Raw genomic sequence first — 16,670 nt, 5'->3', positions numbered from 1 at the left:
TTAGAAGATAAAAAAACATCTGTGTGCCACAGTACTGTTGCAAATAAAGTTTTGGCAAACTTTGTTTTATATATTTTCAAGCACATTGTTAAGAATGATATATGATTAGGAGCTGGCACTGTGGCACAGTGGGTAAAGCTGCTGCCTGAAGTGTTGGCATCCCATATAGGCATTCATCAAGTCCTAGCTGCTCTACTTCCAATCCAGCTCTCTTCAATGGCCTGGGAAATCAGTAGAAGATGTCCCAAGTCCTTGGGCCCTATACTCATGTGTGAGACCCAGAAGAAGTTCCTGGCTCCTGGCTTCAAATAGGCACAGATGTGGCTGTTGCATCCATCTGGGGAGTGAACCAGCGGATGGAAGACACCTCTCTCTCTCTCCCTCCCTCCCTCCCTCCCTCTCACTTTCCATCTCTCTCTGCCTCTTTCCCTCTCTCCCTCTGCCTCTAATTCTGCTTTTCAAATAAATAAACAAATATTTTTTAAAAAATCTACAATTAAAAATTATTTTAAAATTTACTATTTGTGAGTGAAATTGACATCTCTTCACTTGAATATTATAGTCCTTGCCTATATTCTTGCTGAACTGTGATCCTTTTACTTTTTATTCGTTGAACTCTTTATTTACTAGCGCATTAAGTCTTTAATTGTAATGTAAATTAAAAATGTCATCTCCAAAAAGAAAAGATAAAACTAATGGAAAGATTGTTTTAGTTGAATTGAAATATTTGTCCATTTAAATATGACTGACCATCGATGTTTCCAAAATAAATACTACATATGCAAATGTCTGTACACACAAAATAGCCATCCTAAAAATAAATACACAGCTATTCTTCCTACTATGTTTCTGCAAACATATTACATAGCACTTTCTTGCCAAAACTTAAAATTCCAAGACTGCTCAACTTGGCAACACATATCAGAATGGAAACTGAAACAACTTGGTGAAGATAAGTATAGTCCTGCACAAGGATGACATGTGAATATACCAAATGTTCCTGTTCTTAAAAGTCATTGAATTATGGCTGGCACCGCAGCTCACTAGGCTAATCCTCCACCTGCAGCGCCGGTATCCCAGGTTCTAGTCCCAGTTGGGGCACCAGATTCTGTCCCGGTTGCTCCTCTTTCAGTCCAGCTCTCTGCTGTGGCCCAGGAAGGCAGTGGAGGATGGCTCCGGTCCTGGGAGATCAGGAGGAGGCAACTGGCTGCTCCTGGCTTTGCATTGGAGCGGCGCACCGGCCGTGGCGGCCACTTAGGGGGTGAACCAACGGAAGGAGGACCTTTCTCTCTGTCTCTCTCTCTCTCTCACTAACTCTGCCTGTCAAAAAAAAATAATAACTCATTGAATTGTACACTTAACAATGGGGGAATTTTATATGGTATAAATTTTTTCTCAACAAACCCATTAAAAAATCTTTTTCAGTCCTGGAGTCTAAGAAAACTTTCCTTTTCAAAAATTTATTTAAAAGTTTTCTTATGTATCTCTTTTTATTTGAAATGCAGAGCAAGAGAGAGATCTTCTGCTCACTGATTTACTCCCCCAAAGGCCTGCAACAGTGAGAGCTGAGCCGAGAACTCCATTCTAGTCTACCACACGGGTAATAGGAACCCAAGAACTTGAAGCACCATCTGCTGCCTCTCAGGGTACACACAAACAGGAAACTGGAGGAGAAGTAGAGGTTGGACTCAATAAAAAGCATTCTCATATGTGTTGTGGGTATCCCAAGTGGTGGCACAACCCATTGTGCCATAAGGCTCATTCCTGAAAAAAATCTTTTTTTTCTGTGTTGATTTTCCAAACTGAGGAGTTTCCCCTAGGCCAATTATCTAACCTAGAAAAACCTCTACAATCTTTCAAAGAAACTATGCATAAAATCATGGGCATGTTTTCTTCTGTAAGAATCCACTCTGAGTATGGTAAGCAGAGAAGATCTGTGTCTAATTAGATAGGCAACCTTGTGTTATACACGCCAGAGCACCGAAGATGCAATCTTCCGTGGCTGCGTGAGTTTTTATGTACAAGGAGAGCTGGAAATCATCTTCCCCTATTGCCTTTCTGCACTGCACAGGAAGAATGAAACCTAACACTTTCCTTGTTGAGTATAAAGAAAATAATAATTTATATTATAAGTTTCCCTGACTAAAAGTATGTTACATTTTAAACATTACTGTCATCATTTAGAAAAAACTGGGCATATCCTCATGAAGAAATACATTATATACAGATGCCTGAGACCAATTTGTTGAACTTGGTAAAAACAATAGTTGTTTTACACACCCTTTCAGTTACTATGGTTACATTAAATAACATCTGTCCCCTACAGCATAGTTCAAATTGCAGATACCAGGATACATAAACTTTAAGTGATTACAAAGACAAAGTTGGCTATGACTCCAGCCCACATTATCATTACATACATAACAGGTACACATGAGAATCAGCCACGAATTACATCATTTCTTTCAAGGTCTTTTGGTGATTAGCCCCTGTGCCCCTGTTACTCATGAACAAACAACAAAACCGGTGGTTATGTTGCCTCCTGATCCCCAATGACAGACAATTTAGGCAAAATAATTTAACTTCTACAGCATCACTACTGGTTGATAATATTCCAGGTGATTTTGTTGGGTAACTTGAATGAAATGTGCTTATACTGCCAAACAGCACCTCACTAACCCAACCACTAGGCCCAGAAGTGATTTCAACTGTAAAAGGCTGGTTTCATAGATGAATTTTCAGACAGGATATCGATGCTCCAGCTAAAGAACACACCATTTCTTTAGCGGAATTGGGACCATGCGACCAAGAACATCCAAGCATGATGGCAGGAAGTAAAATGCATGCAGCTGGGCAGAAGCAACATCAGGATTTGCATGTAAATGGAGTTACAGGTGAAATAGCTGACTAGCATCTGGACACTGCCACTAACAGAGAGACCGCAGGTAGACAGACAGAGGAACTTACTGAGGGGGAACTTACCAGACTAAGAAGTGATACTAGCAAGAAACTCCACATTAAATGAACTCCCAGAGATATTTTACAACACTGAAAATCAAAGTATAAAGACTTAGGAACTGATCCAAACTTAGCAAAAAAATAAAAATTTTCCAACCCATAGAAAAATGCCCACTCCATATCAAAAATCTTTATGACAAAAAGAAGCCCTGCTTACACTATTCTTGATAATATTTACCAAAAAAATACAAACAAACAAACAAAAAACCCTGCAAAGGTTATAGAACAACTGTAATTTTTCGCAGTGACTGCTAAGGTCACTTGCACCATTGCAGCCAGCACAATTCTGTTTCATGATCTTGCACTACTGTGGAAACTCTAGGCAACCTGCATATCCTCCAGAAGTGCTTCATATTCAGAAGCAGGCATTTTTCTTCAGACTGTTATCTATTCAAAGCTAACACGCATCATCAAGATACCTGAGCATTCTCCTAGATTTTGGAAGTCGAGGAAATAAACAGAGAAGTCACTGCTCAACATGCAGATGTGTTCTTCTGCTGGAGAACTCTTGGCCTGTCCTCAAAACCCTTCCTCCAAATCTGACCAAATAAGGTTAATTAAACTTTCCCAGGTTTCACTTGGGTATGCACTTTGTGCACCCTGTCCTATGCAGATTTAATGGGGCTTGACATAATTTTCTTCTTTACCCAGAGCTAATTTAGCTACCATAATATATTAGTGTGAAATGACACTGTTTGTAAAGGTTATTTACCTGCCAAGTTTACCATTCTGGTAGTCCAAAACAACTCTCTCCAAAAACATTCCACATCTCTTTGGTGCATAATTCTAAAATGTTCTGATAAAAATAGTGAGCAGAAATGTTCTGCAGTTAGCTGAGTTTAAATGAAGATCAAGTGGCTTTTTCAAAAGATTAAAGGAACATCTTGAGAATGGTAGTATTTTGAACTTTGGAGTAAGCTGGAAATACTTAAGGAAAATTTCCAAAAGATTTTTGTTTGTTGATCAATGACGTTTTAAGGACCTCTTCCTCAACATCAAGTATCATTGTTAGAAATTTCTTCCAGGGGCCGTTGCCATGGCATAGCTGGTAAAGCCACCGCCAACAGTGCTGGCATCCCATATGGGCGCAGGTTCCAGTCCCAGCTGCTCCACTTCCAATACAGCTCTCTGCTATGGCCTGGAAAAGCAGTAGAAGATGGTCCAAATCCGTGGGCCCCAGCACCTGTATGAGAGACCCAGAAGAAGCTCCTGGCTCCTGGCTTCAGATCAGCGCATCTCTGGCCATTGAGGCCATCAGGGGAGTGAATCAGCAGATGGAAGACCTCTGTCTCTCTCTCTCTCTGCCTCTCCTTCTCTCTCTGTCAAACTCTCACTTTCAAATAAATAAATAAATCTTTATTAAAAAAAGAAATTTCTTCTGGTATTAAGCATTCACTTCCAAAAACTACATGATAGTTCAAATGCAATGAATTTACGGTAGAAGTAGTAATGAGACTAAATTTTTATTGTGTTTTATAATTTAAGCATTCCAATTTTATTTCCTCACACTAGCTAAAAATAGTTTGCTTATGTTTGTGGCTAACATGTAGCGACCACTAGAATTAGAAATTCCCATCTATATATGCAAAAGGGTAGGGGATCATTTTTTTACTCTCATCCAGCCACTTGAGATCACCTATCTTATAACAACTGTCTTCCATGTGAGACCAAAGAAGACCATATGATTCAGTCTTCCTCAGCACACAACTGTTCTAATACAACCCAACTAGAATAATGAGTAGAAGTGATAAATATTCAGTATGGGGTGTGTGTGTGTTTGGAGTTATAGTTTCAAATCAAGTACACAGCGGAGTCTGTCAGTGTCACGTTTCTGTGTTGATTCTTACCACTGCACTGTTTTAGGAAGACATATTGGAGAACTGGTTGAAAATATTTTTTTTTTTTCTGATGCAGGAGGAAGTGGATGAAAGTAAATGATCAAACAGATATACATGGCTCTGCTCCACAACAGCAAATGAAAATGACAGATACATTCATAAGCAAACAAATTACTTGTGGCTGTTTTACTTTATTTATTGGTTCTCTTGTTTTCCAAACTCAGTGCTTGCATAAATATTCCTGATTTAGATTCCAAACTCAAGGCCAGGGGAAGGGGAAAGGACTATTTTTACTGCATATCTATTTATTCCCCGCCAACTTCCAAAAGAAACTAAGACAACTTCTATATTTTTTTAAAGATTTACTTATTTATTTTGAAAGTCTAGGTTACAGAGAGAGAGGGCGAGACAGAGATCTTTCATCCACTGATTCATTCCCCAGATGTCCACAATGGCCAGCACTAGGCCAGCACTGGGTCAGGCTGAAGTCAGGAGCCAGGAGCCAGGAGCTTCCTCCAGGTCTTCCACATGACTGGCAGGGGCACAAACACCTGGGCCATCTTCTACTGCTCTTCTCAGGTCATTAGCAGAGAACTAGATTGGAAGTGGAGCAGCCAGAACACAAACAAGTGTCCATATGAAATGCTAGTGTTGTAGGCAGTGGTTTTACCTGCCACACCACAATGCTGGTCCCAACTTCTTTTGTTTAAGTACTTTCCATACCAAGATATCAACTACAATTTGAAGTGATGTACAAGTAAATAAATTTGACTAATTTGTGTTAAAGATGATCCATAAATTAATGAGGTAATAAGGTTTGTCTGCAAAATTTTTCTAACTCAACATCATGTCATAATATGAAGAAAATTTCCTTTGGTAATTGTCTTCAAAAACATTTCTTAAGCACAGGTATGTATGTGTTATGTAGAAGAATTTATTGAACTGTTTTCAAACTGTTCTCATTCATATTTCTAAGTTTGAGTGTTTCAAATAACAATATGACATGCCTTTTTTCATGAACATTTGTACATATCTGTTTACTTCCCCATAATATTTTTGAATGAATCTAAATCAAAGAATATGAAAATATCAAAGCAATGGGCTATATACTGCCAAAACTGTCTTCTAAATATTTTGCCAGTTTACACTCACATTAGCAGTATTTGAGTATGCCAACATTGCTTGTGATTTTTTTTATATCTTTGACAATTCGAAAGAAGGGAATAGCATTTGTTTGATATTTTAGTTGTATTTCTTTTATTACTGAAAAGAATTCATCTTGTTGTCATAGATTCTTTGACCAAAAACAATTTTATATTCATTAATAAGTTAATTTAAAGGAAAATATTAAAGAATCTTTATCAAGACCATACAGAGGGCTTAAACTTTGGCAAAGCTTAGATCACAGGTGATGTGCATAGATTTGTTTTTCTGAATCAAAATCAAACAGAATACAAAATTTTAGGTCATGTTTGGTACTGGCAAATTAAAAGAAATGTATATATTAATTCTCATAAAATATTAAAAGTCTCTTCAATTGGCTAAAGAAACAGCTCAGAGTTTTAAAAAATTTCTTTGGCACCAATAGCAGAACATTTTAATTAGTCAACGTTAAGTGACACAGAAACATATGGAAACGGCAGTAACCCGGTTGCAGGATGATTGAGCAGTTATGGATGAAACAAGTTAAAGAGGATAATCAACAGTAATGTTAATTTTTTTTAGCATTAATGGCTCAGTCATACAAAGCTTCATGGCTTCCAGGTGTCCACCCAGATGCCACACATTAAAATGGTCCTTAGGTGCACACTGAGTTACTCATGCAGGGCATAAAGTGGCAAGCGGCATGGAGAATTGTTCTCAGAATGAAGGCACCAATGAGACTTTCTTCAGTTTCCAAATCTTTGATACTCATAAGGATTTGCCCCTGTTCCAACTTTAGATTTGTTTTAATTTGAAAACTCATTAAGTATGAGAAAATCTGTTTTCTAGGAACCAATTTTGCATGTGTATTCCACAACTTTCTTCAAACCCATGTACCATAACTACTGCAACATAATACAGCAATTTATTATACACACACACACACACACACACACAAACTCCACAATGCAAATCACAGTTGCTCACCATTGAAAACTATAAACATTAAATAGCTAATATGAAGCTGATTGGGTTACAGGTTTGTCCTCCATAAACCAGCCTTCAAAATAAGGATTCAAATGTAGGTCAAAACACAAGAATTTGAGTTTATTGGCCTGAAGAGTCTCATTGCACAAATATTGCTTTCTTTCATTATGCACCAAACAGAGGAGCTATTTCAACACATATTTAGCACCATGGGAAATATCCATAATCATCTGAATACATTTCAAATTGAGCATCTAAAAGAGGTGGAATTGATCAAATACTTTTTGACTTGCAGATATCTGCTAACAAATACACTTTTGCCTAAATATTCAGAAATGGCTTATTTCTGACCAATTTCTAAAAGTGAATGACGAGTAACAAACGAGGACCACAGAGGGAAAATCTTTTTTTAAAATAACATACAGTGGAAATTTAGACTAAAATGCATGTGTGTTAAGATTTTCATTAAGGTACAATGCCCTTGTCCAATTCCAGATTCACAAATAGACAACACTGATAGTATTATTCATAGCATGTTAGAGAAAGATAGGGTGATGTCATTTTTGTTTATACTACTTAATTTCCTACACTGGATATTTGTATTAGACATTATTAGCACTTACTCATTTTTGCTTATATTTCTTTAAAAAACTGATTGGTTCATGTCTTATGGTGCAGTCCACCAATCCACCTTTTAGGATGCAGCACCATACATCCAAGTACCTGGGCTAGTGTTCTGCCTTTGCTTCCAACCAAGCTTCCTGCCATTGTGCCCATGAGGTGCTGGGTGTTAGCCAAATTGCTTAGGTTCCTGCCATCTACATGGAAAGCTGAGTGTAGTTCTAGGCTCTCTGCTTCATCCTGGCCCAACTCTAGTTGTTGCAGGCACTTGGGAAGTAAATCAGCAGATGGAAAATCAAGCTCTCTTTCTCCATCACTTTCTCTCTCTCTCTCTCTCTCTCTCTCTCTCTCTCTCTCCCCCTCCCCCTTCCTCTCTCTCTCTCTTCCCCCATCTCTCTCTCTCCTTTCCTCTCCCTCCCTCCCTCCCTCTTTCCCTCTCTTTCTCTCTCTCTCTCTCTTCCCCCATCTCTCTCTCTCTCTCTCCTTTTCTCTCTCTCCCTCCCCCTTTCTCCCTCCTTGTTTGACCCTCTGCCTTTCAAATAAATACATATATTTTTAAAAAATCTTAAATCCTCAAACACTGCATTGTTTAGTTTATTCTCCACATCAGAATGGGTTACATGACACCTTTGCTGCCTTAAAATAAATCCCAAATGTCCACAGCTATCTCTTCATTCTTATGAACTAACAATCTCTTCAGTTTGCCATTCTCAGACCTGTTGGCCTTCCTTCTGCATATTAAACATAGTCCTGCTTTGGGGCCCAGGGCCCTGCCTTGTACTTGCAACCAAAATATTCTCCCATTAGACCTTCACATGATCGACATTGAGTTGTAATTAGTCCTTAGCCCCTTGGAAAAGTTATCTTTTACCATTCTCTCTAAAGAAGATTCCTTCTTCCATTACTAATTTCTTTTTATCACACTATTCTCTTTCATTTTCCCACAGTGATTATACCTATGAAATTACTACTTGCATCTCTATTGGATTGAATTTTATTGATATTCTCACTTAATTAGAAATAGTGGTTTTTATGAGACTCTTAGTCTATGTGGATATTCTGCATATATTTTATCTGTTACTATTTCTCAGGTGACAATGAAATCTTTTTCTATAATGCCATAGAATGTATGCTGCTTTGAACTTACAGAGTATAGGGTCCATGTGGTAGAAACGATTTCCCAATGGATGCTAGCTGTCTTAGCTTTTGAAAACCAGAGCAATGTGCATATTATCAATAATTCACATCCTAATTCAAAAGAAGCAAAAGGAAATAGAAAGGATAATCAATGGAACACAGCCCACTGGAATGATGAACAGAAATGAATCTCGACATGGGAAGAAGGCCTGGTCTAGGAAACTAACAAATGTATATATCTTTAGGTCCAGGAGGGAAACCAGTCTTTCAGAATAAAGAAGCATCTGCAGTCAGAGATATTTACATTGCTAGAGATAACTTAGGATGGTGGAGGAAGGAGGAACATGAGAAATTAAGGGAGTCCTAGGGATGGAAATTGAAGAAAGAAATTCAAGAAAAAGGACTTGAAATGCATTTGCCACATGATTGTTGCAAATAAAATTTTAGATTCAACACTTACTTTGACTATTTAGGGGTATGATGTTCACGTTAAAGGATTACTTTTACATTAATTAATAATATTTCTATCTTTCTAAATCATAAGTCAAATTAAACTTGAAGCTAATATTGCATTCAAATTGTTTGAGCATTCACTTTCTTTTCACAATGATAATTAATGTTAAGATACTTTCTAATTTTTCAAAAATTATTATTCCTTCTATAACAAAGGTTCTCCTATGTAAGATACTTCTCTTATAATCTTTTCATGTAAATGTCACATGGATTAAGTATGTTCAAATAAAAGTATATGCATTTGGGGCCTGCACTGTGGTATGGTGGATAAAGCTGCCTCCTGCAGGGCTAGCATCTCATATGGGCACTGGTTCGAATCCTGGCTGCTCCACTTCTGATCCAGCTCCCTGCTAATGTGCCTGGGAAAGCAGTAGAAGATGGCCCAAGTCCTTGGGCCCCTTCACCCCTTCTCCCTCTCCCTCACCCTCTCCCTTCCCCTCTCCTCCCCATCCCCTCTCCCTCTCCTTCTCCCTCTCTCTCTCCCTGCTTCTGCCTCTCTTTAATTCTACCATTCAAATAAATAATTTTTAAAAAAAGAACATGTGCCTTTGATTTCAAACATATATGGATTATGGATTGAGTCTCTTTAGGGGTCCTTAGTCAAACTTGTGCCACTGGAATTTGACAGAGACATGCTAGGAAATAGCCAGCATCCAATAAGCTCATTTGAAAATTAACCTTACTTAAAGGGAAACCAAAGACTTGTCTGTTACCACATTTTGTCTCACAGTAATACTTAACACTGCTATCTATTGAACTTCAAGGTACAGTGAGCTGTAGAGAATTAAATAACCCTCCTCATGTTATTGGAGTTACTAGTCACGGGATGTCCAACCGGAAGCTGGCATCCTGCTTCTTCAACAGGTGCTTTTAGACATGCCTAAGCTTTGTGGGTATATCATTAGCAAGCTTCATTTACTACAAACACATCATTTTTGTCAAAAATTCAATTTTATTGGAAGTTTAAAACAGACTCAAAGGAAAAACTTGCAAAGTCTTTTTGTTTCAGTATAATTGAAATCAAATGCTAGAGACCAAAGTTTAGAGTGACATCAGTGACAATATACATAATCCTAAATAATTTGTTCATCCTCTACATTTGACCATCAGAGTAATAAGAAATACTTTAAAGTCAAAATATGGTTATTTCTTTTTAATAACACATAGTAAACATAATACTCATACAGGAAACTGCATGTAAAGTCTACAGTTAAATCAAATTCAACATGTGTATAAAACAGAATAATCAATGTAATGAATGTCCCCCTCACTGCTAAAATACTTCCAATATCCACGATCCTTGGTAGTCTTCTATCCTGCCAATGCTGGTCCCATTTTTATTTCTAAACAAAAGCTGGTAGACTTTATGCCATGAAATATTTGTTTGTATTTTATAGAACTTTATATAAATTAGAAACCTACCATGTACTCTTTTTTTCTTAATTCTGCATGTTTGAGATTCATCTATATAATTGCAAACATAAATAATTTATATTTTTATTGCTGAGAAGTCTGTTATATGGAAACACCACAACTTGTTTAAGCATTCACCTGTGATGGATATATGGTCTGCTTAGAATTTTTGGATATTACAAGTTTCTACAGGCATTTGTGTAAGATTTGCTCTTAGATTTTATTCTAAAATCTCGAGTTTCACATTTGACATTAAGGTGTATGATATAATTTTATTTAAATTTATATATAATGAGGAACATGGATTATACTGCTTTCTTTATACATAGTTACCTAAATACTTCATTGTCTGTACAGATATATGCCTCTATTTATTTTGAGTAAATATTTATGGGTATTGTTCTCAATCATATTATAAGGTACAAGTTCAACTTTTATGAAATGCCAAGCTGACTTCCAAAGTGTCTATCCCATTTACCAATATCACCAGCAACATATAAGGGTTCCTGTTCCTCCTTGTCCTTGCTAATACTTGATATGATTTTTCAATTTTAGCCATTTATGGGGGTATCTCATTGAGAGTTTAATTTCTGTTTCTCCAATTATAATGCTAGGTATCTATACATGGCTTGCTTACTATATGTGTACATCTTCTTTGTTAAAATATCTGTTCAAACCATTGGTTCATACTTTTAATGAGTTGTTGTACTTATTAAGTATAGGAGTTTTTTTTAATGTAATCTTGATACAAGTCCTTTATCAGATACAAGATTATTAAACATTTCCTCCAAGTCTGTAAATGGTCGCTTCATTCTCTTAACAACACCTTTCAAAGAATAAATGGTTTTAATTTTTATCAAGCATACTTTTACTGGCACAGACTGTTATGTTACACCCAAGAAATTCTTGGGGCCAGCACTGTGGCAGACTAAGACATCGCCGGTGATGCCAGCATCCCATATGAGTACCAATTTGAGTCCAGGCTGCTCTACCTCCCATTCAGCTCCCTACCAATGTTCCTGCAAAAAAAACAGAAGATGGTCCAAATACTTGGGCCCCTCAACACATGTGGGAGCCGCAGATGGAGTTCTGGGTTCCTGGCTTCAACCTGGTCCAGCCTTGGTCATTGCTCCCATTTGACAAATGACTAGCAGATGGAAGATAAATATCTCTCTCTCTCTCTCTCTCTCTCTCTGTATGCGTGTATGTGTGTAACTCTTTGAAATAAATAAATAAATCTTAAAAAGAATATTGTTGATTAAATTAAAATCACAATGATCTTCCCTTGTATTTTCTTCTGGAGTTTTTGAGTTTTATAATGTACATTAATGTGTATGATCCAATTTCCTTTGAATTTTATGCATAGTATGAGTATGGATAAAAGTTACTTTTCTACATGTAGCTACTAAATGTTTCAGTATAATTTGATGAAAACACTATCATTACCTAACAAACTGCTTTGTCAGAAATTAGTTGAACACTTAAGTATACATTGATTCCTGAAATCTCTCCTCTGTTATTTTCATTTTCCTATCTTTATAACAAGGTCATACTGTCTTGATTAATGTAGCTTTACAGTGAGTACTGAAATTAGATGGTATTATCCCTCCAACTTTGCTATCTTATTTCAAGGTTGTTTTGATGTTCTATATTCTTTGTATTCTCTTAGGATTTTAGAATCAGTTTCTCAAGTGTTAGCCCTTCAAACAATGGCTTCTGGGATTCTGATTGGGATTGTGTCAAACCTAAATATCAATTTGAGGAACCCCAAAATCACAAACCAAAGCAAAAGTAGACAAAATGGACTATAATATTACCAAACTAAGAAATTTAAGCAAAGCTCGGGAAACAATCAGTAGAGTGCAAAAACAACCCACAGAATGAGAAAAAATATTTGGAAACATTGCATCTAATAAAGGGTTAATATCCAAAACATAGAAACTGCTTAAAAATGTCAACAACAAAGCAAATAATCTAGCCAGTGCCACGGCTCAATAGGCTAATCCTCTGCCTGCAGCACCAACATCCCGGGTTCTAGTCTTGGTTGGGGCACCAGATTCTGTCCCGGTTGCCCCTCTTCCAGTCCAGCTCTCTGCTGTGGCCTGGGAGTGCAGTGGAGGATGGCCCAAGTGCTTGGGCCCTCCACCCGCACTGGAGACCAGGAGAAGCACCTGTCTCCTGGAATCGGATCAGCGCGGTGGGCTGGCAGCAGCGGCCATTGGGGGGTGAACCAACGGAAAAAAGAAGACCTTTCTCTCTGTCTCTCTCTCTCACTGTCCACTCTGCCTGTCAAAAAAAAAAAAAAAAAAGAAAGAATGAAAGAAAAATAATCCAGTTAAGAAATGGGCAGAGTATCTGAATAGATATTTTTCTTTTTATTAAACTTTTATTTAGTAAATATAAAATTCCAAAGTACATCACGCTGAGTGAAATAAGCCAGTCTCAAAGGGACAAATATCATACGTTCTCCCTGATCGGTGACAACTAACCAAACACGAAAAAGGAAACCTGTTGAAGTGAAAGGGACACTGTGAGAAATAATGACTTGATCAGGGAAATGCAAATCAAAAGCACAATGAGGTTTCAATTCACCCCGGTTAGAATGACTCACATTCAGAAACAACAACAACAGATGCTGGCGAGGATGTGGGGGAAAAGGAACACTAATCCACTGTTGGTGGGAATGCAAACTGGTAAAGACACTATGGAAGTCAGTCTGGAGATTCCTCAGAAACATGAATATAACCCTACCATGCAACCCAGCCATCCCACTCCTTGGAATTTACCCAAAGGAAATTAAATTGGCAAACAAAAGAGCTGTCTGCACCTTAATGTTTATTGCAGCTCAATTCACAATAGCTAAGACCTGGAATCAACCCAAATGCCCATCAACAGTAGACTGGATAAAGAAATTATGGGACATTTACTCTATAGAATACTATACAGCAGGTGGCGGCGATGGCGGCGGGAGGTTCAGTTGTCGCCCGTTGGCCGTGCGGCGTTGCGCTCAGCGGCCGCCATTGCAGCTTGTTTCAGTTGCTTTTTAAAGATGGAAAGCTCATGGTGCAAATTGTTATTTCCAGTGCGGGGGCTGGAGGCCTGGCAGAATGGGTGCTGATGGGGCTACCGGGGGAGATTGAGGCTCGTTACAGCACCGTATTAGCTGGAAACCTCCTGGGAGACCTACATTACACCAGTGAGGGAATCCCCGTGCTGATCGTGGGGCATCATATCCTGTATGGGAAAATCATCCACCTGGAAAAACCTTTTGCAGTCCTTGTCAAACACACTCCAGGGGAGTACTGTGATGAGCTTGGCAGCGAGACTGGCACCTGGTACCTGGTGACAGCACTCATCAAAAACAAGATCCTTTTCAAAACCCGCCCTAAGCCCATTATCACCAACATCCCCAAGAAAGTATGAAAGAACCTCAGATTTTCCCCAGAGAGCGGCCAACTCCGTGGACTCGTGCTCCACTGCCACCTCGAGGATGGCTCGACAGCTCCTTTGGACCACAGGGGGGTCCTGTTCTGAACACAGGCCACCCACTGGGCATGAACTCGGATCCCTTTCTTATGGCGGGTGGTTCTCTCGGTGGAAATCTGGCCCCATTTCCAAGGAACCCATCTCCTTTTCCAGCTTCATCAGGCTCACTGGCTTCAAATCCAGCACCTTTCCAGGCCAGTGCTCGTGACCCAAGCATGGCTTCTTTTCCAAGAGGGATGAATCCTACTGGCACAGGTGCAGCTGCTTTCCCAAGGCCAGGTGGCCTATTGGGTCCTGGCCCAGGTCCAGCTCTGAATGCCAGAACAGGGTCCCTTCCAGGCCCTGGACCTCTGTCTAACCCCAGGTTAGGGAGTCTCCCAGGACCAGGTCCTTTGTCCAACCCAAGGCCAGGTGGTCTCCTAGGAGCGGGTCCTGACCCCAGAAGTGGTGGCCCCATGGGCCCTGGATCTGGACCCAATCTGAGAGCAGGTATCTTGTCCTCTGGGAATGGCCCTCCCAATCCTAGGCCAGTTGGGCTGGGCCCTGGGCCAAATGCCAATCTGAGATCGGGCTTTTTGGGTACAAACCCTGCCCCTAGGTCAGGTATGTTTCCAGGCCCAGGCCTTGGGCCCAATCCAAGGGCAGGTGGCCTGGGTCCAGGCCTTGGGCCCAACCCAAGGGCAAGTGGCTTGGGCCCAAGCCCAAATCTGGATGCAAGAACCAGTGGCTTCTTGGGTACTGGATCTGGTCTTAACTTAAGAATGACTGGACCTCAAGGACTAGATCTTGCCCCCATTCTGAGAGCAGTGGGTCTTTTAGGAGCAAACTCGGCTTCTCTTTCACAAGCATCTGGAAACATGGGCACAAGCTCATCTTCCATGGCAAGAGTTCCTGGCCCTACAGGTCCAAACGCAGGTCCTGGCTCTCTAGGAATTGGCCTTCCAGGGCCAAATCCATCACCTATGTCAAGGGCTCCTGGCCCCATATGCCCTAATTCAGCTCATTTCTCAAGGCCAGGTGGCCCCATGGGGGTAAATACCAATCCCTTTACAAGGGGGACAGGTTCGGGGTGGGGGGGGACTGAACCCGACTGTCTTTTCTCAGTCTTCTGGCGCATTGGCTTCAAACCCAGCTACCTTTCAAAGGTCTGCTGGCCTCCAGGGCTCAACTTCAGCAATTTTCCCAAGAGCCTCTGGGCCACTAGGTCCCAACTCAGCTAACTTCCCAAGAGGCACTGGGCTGCAGGGTCCAAGTTCAGCTGCTTTCCCAAGATCTAGTGGCCCATTGGGCCCTGGTCAAATTGCTTTCCCCAGGTCAGCTGCTGGGCACCTGGGCTCTTCTCCAGCCGGCCCTATGGGTATCAACCCAGCTCCTTTTGCAAGGCCAGCTGGGACCTTGGGTTTAAATTCTGCTTCTTTTCCAAGGATGAATGGCCCTGTGAGCAAAAGCTTGGTCCCCTTTCCTAGAGTGGGGAGCCTCCCTGGCACAAACCCAGCTGCTTTCCCCCGACCAGGGGGTCCAATGACTGCAATGCACCCAAATGGAATGTTACCCCCTTAAATACCACTTTCCCTGCAGGACCACCTTGGTTTCCAGGCTCTGTGGTTCTGGACAGGGACTGTGTCTTAGGAAAAGGGTAGATAGGGAGCTGCTGTCAAGAACACAGCTGGGGCTCTACATTCCATGAGCCATTCTTTTTCCTCTCTTCTTGACTGAAGGTGAAATGTTATTTGTGGGGCATGGACTGAGGAATCATCCTTGCCTTGAGAGAAAGGAGCTGCAGCCTTCCAGAAGCCAGCTGTGCTTTTGTTGCACACTTTCTGCCCCTTGTTTCTTACCAGTTTCTTGTTCTTGTGGACTTTTCCTCAGGGATACATTGCCCACAGGTCCCAACTCACATGTAGTTCCCTGCTCACACTGCTCTCCAGAAATGTTGCATTGGTGAATGGACCATGCTTAGCTTGGACCTGGGCATCCTCTACTGCCATGCCTTTCCCTGGGGGCCTCGAACACAGAACAGAGACATGGACAACTACTTCACAGAGACCACCAAATACAATGTCGGCTTGCTGACTGGGCTTAGAGCTCTTTCCCTGGGCTTTAGAGGTGGCCAGGTGTAAGGCTCCTCTGCTCATCAGCTCTCTCACCACTAGTACATGGAATCAATGAACCTCTCAAATTTAAACTGATGTTAATGGGGTTGGCCGGGGAAGGGGATGAAGGGGAGAAATCACAGTGCTTCACTCAGCCTGATGTGAAAGGATGGTTGGTGTTTTTCCTGCATTGTATCTTCTCTTACTGTTTCTTTAATAAATGGGATGAGAGGGCAAACAAACAAACAAAAAAGAATACTATACAGCAGTCAAAAACAATGAAATCCAGTCATTTGCAACAAAATGGAGGAATCTGGAAAACATCATGCTGAGTGAATTAAGCCAGTCCCAAAGGGACAAATATTATATGTTCTCTCTGATAGGTGACAACTAACTGAGCACCTAAAAGGAAACCTGTTGA

General features: G+C 40.3%; 1 protein-coding gene and 1 long non-coding RNA gene across 13 annotated transcripts in view; one reads left to right on the top strand and one right to left on the bottom strand.

Moving 5' to 3' along the window:
* LOC103350790 (uncharacterized) overlaps window positions 1-16,670 on the bottom strand; it is a 772,648-nt gene that overhangs the window by 262,742 nt on the left and 493,236 nt on the right. The window contains exon 15 of one of the 12 annotated variants that reach the window (XR_011378441.1): window positions 8,082-8,855. The exons of the other annotated variants lie outside the window; for them this stretch is intronic. This is a non-coding gene — a long non-coding RNA (uncharacterized lncRNA). Of the gene's footprint in view, window positions 1-8,081; window positions 8,856-16,670 lie in introns of those variants that run through there. 12 annotated transcript variants of the gene reach the window in all.
* LOC100345261 (chromosome transmission fidelity protein 8 homolog) lies at window positions 13,604-14,217 on the top strand. The gene has a single exon (XM_051819774.2). The coding sequence runs from the start codon at window positions 13,629-13,631 to the stop codon at window positions 14,091-14,093; it is 465 nt and encodes a 154-aa protein (XP_051675734.2). The 5' UTR covers window positions 13,604-13,628; the 3' UTR covers window positions 14,094-14,217.

This window comes from Oryctolagus cuniculus, chromosome 8 (genome assembly GCF_964237555.1).
Source record: "Oryctolagus cuniculus chromosome 8, mOryCun1.1, whole genome shotgun sequence".
NCBI lineage: Eukaryota > Metazoa > Chordata > Mammalia > Lagomorpha > Leporidae > Oryctolagus > Oryctolagus cuniculus.
The sequence above is the reverse complement of the archived record's forward strand: the minus strand, read 5'-3'. Positions and strand labels throughout refer to the sequence as shown.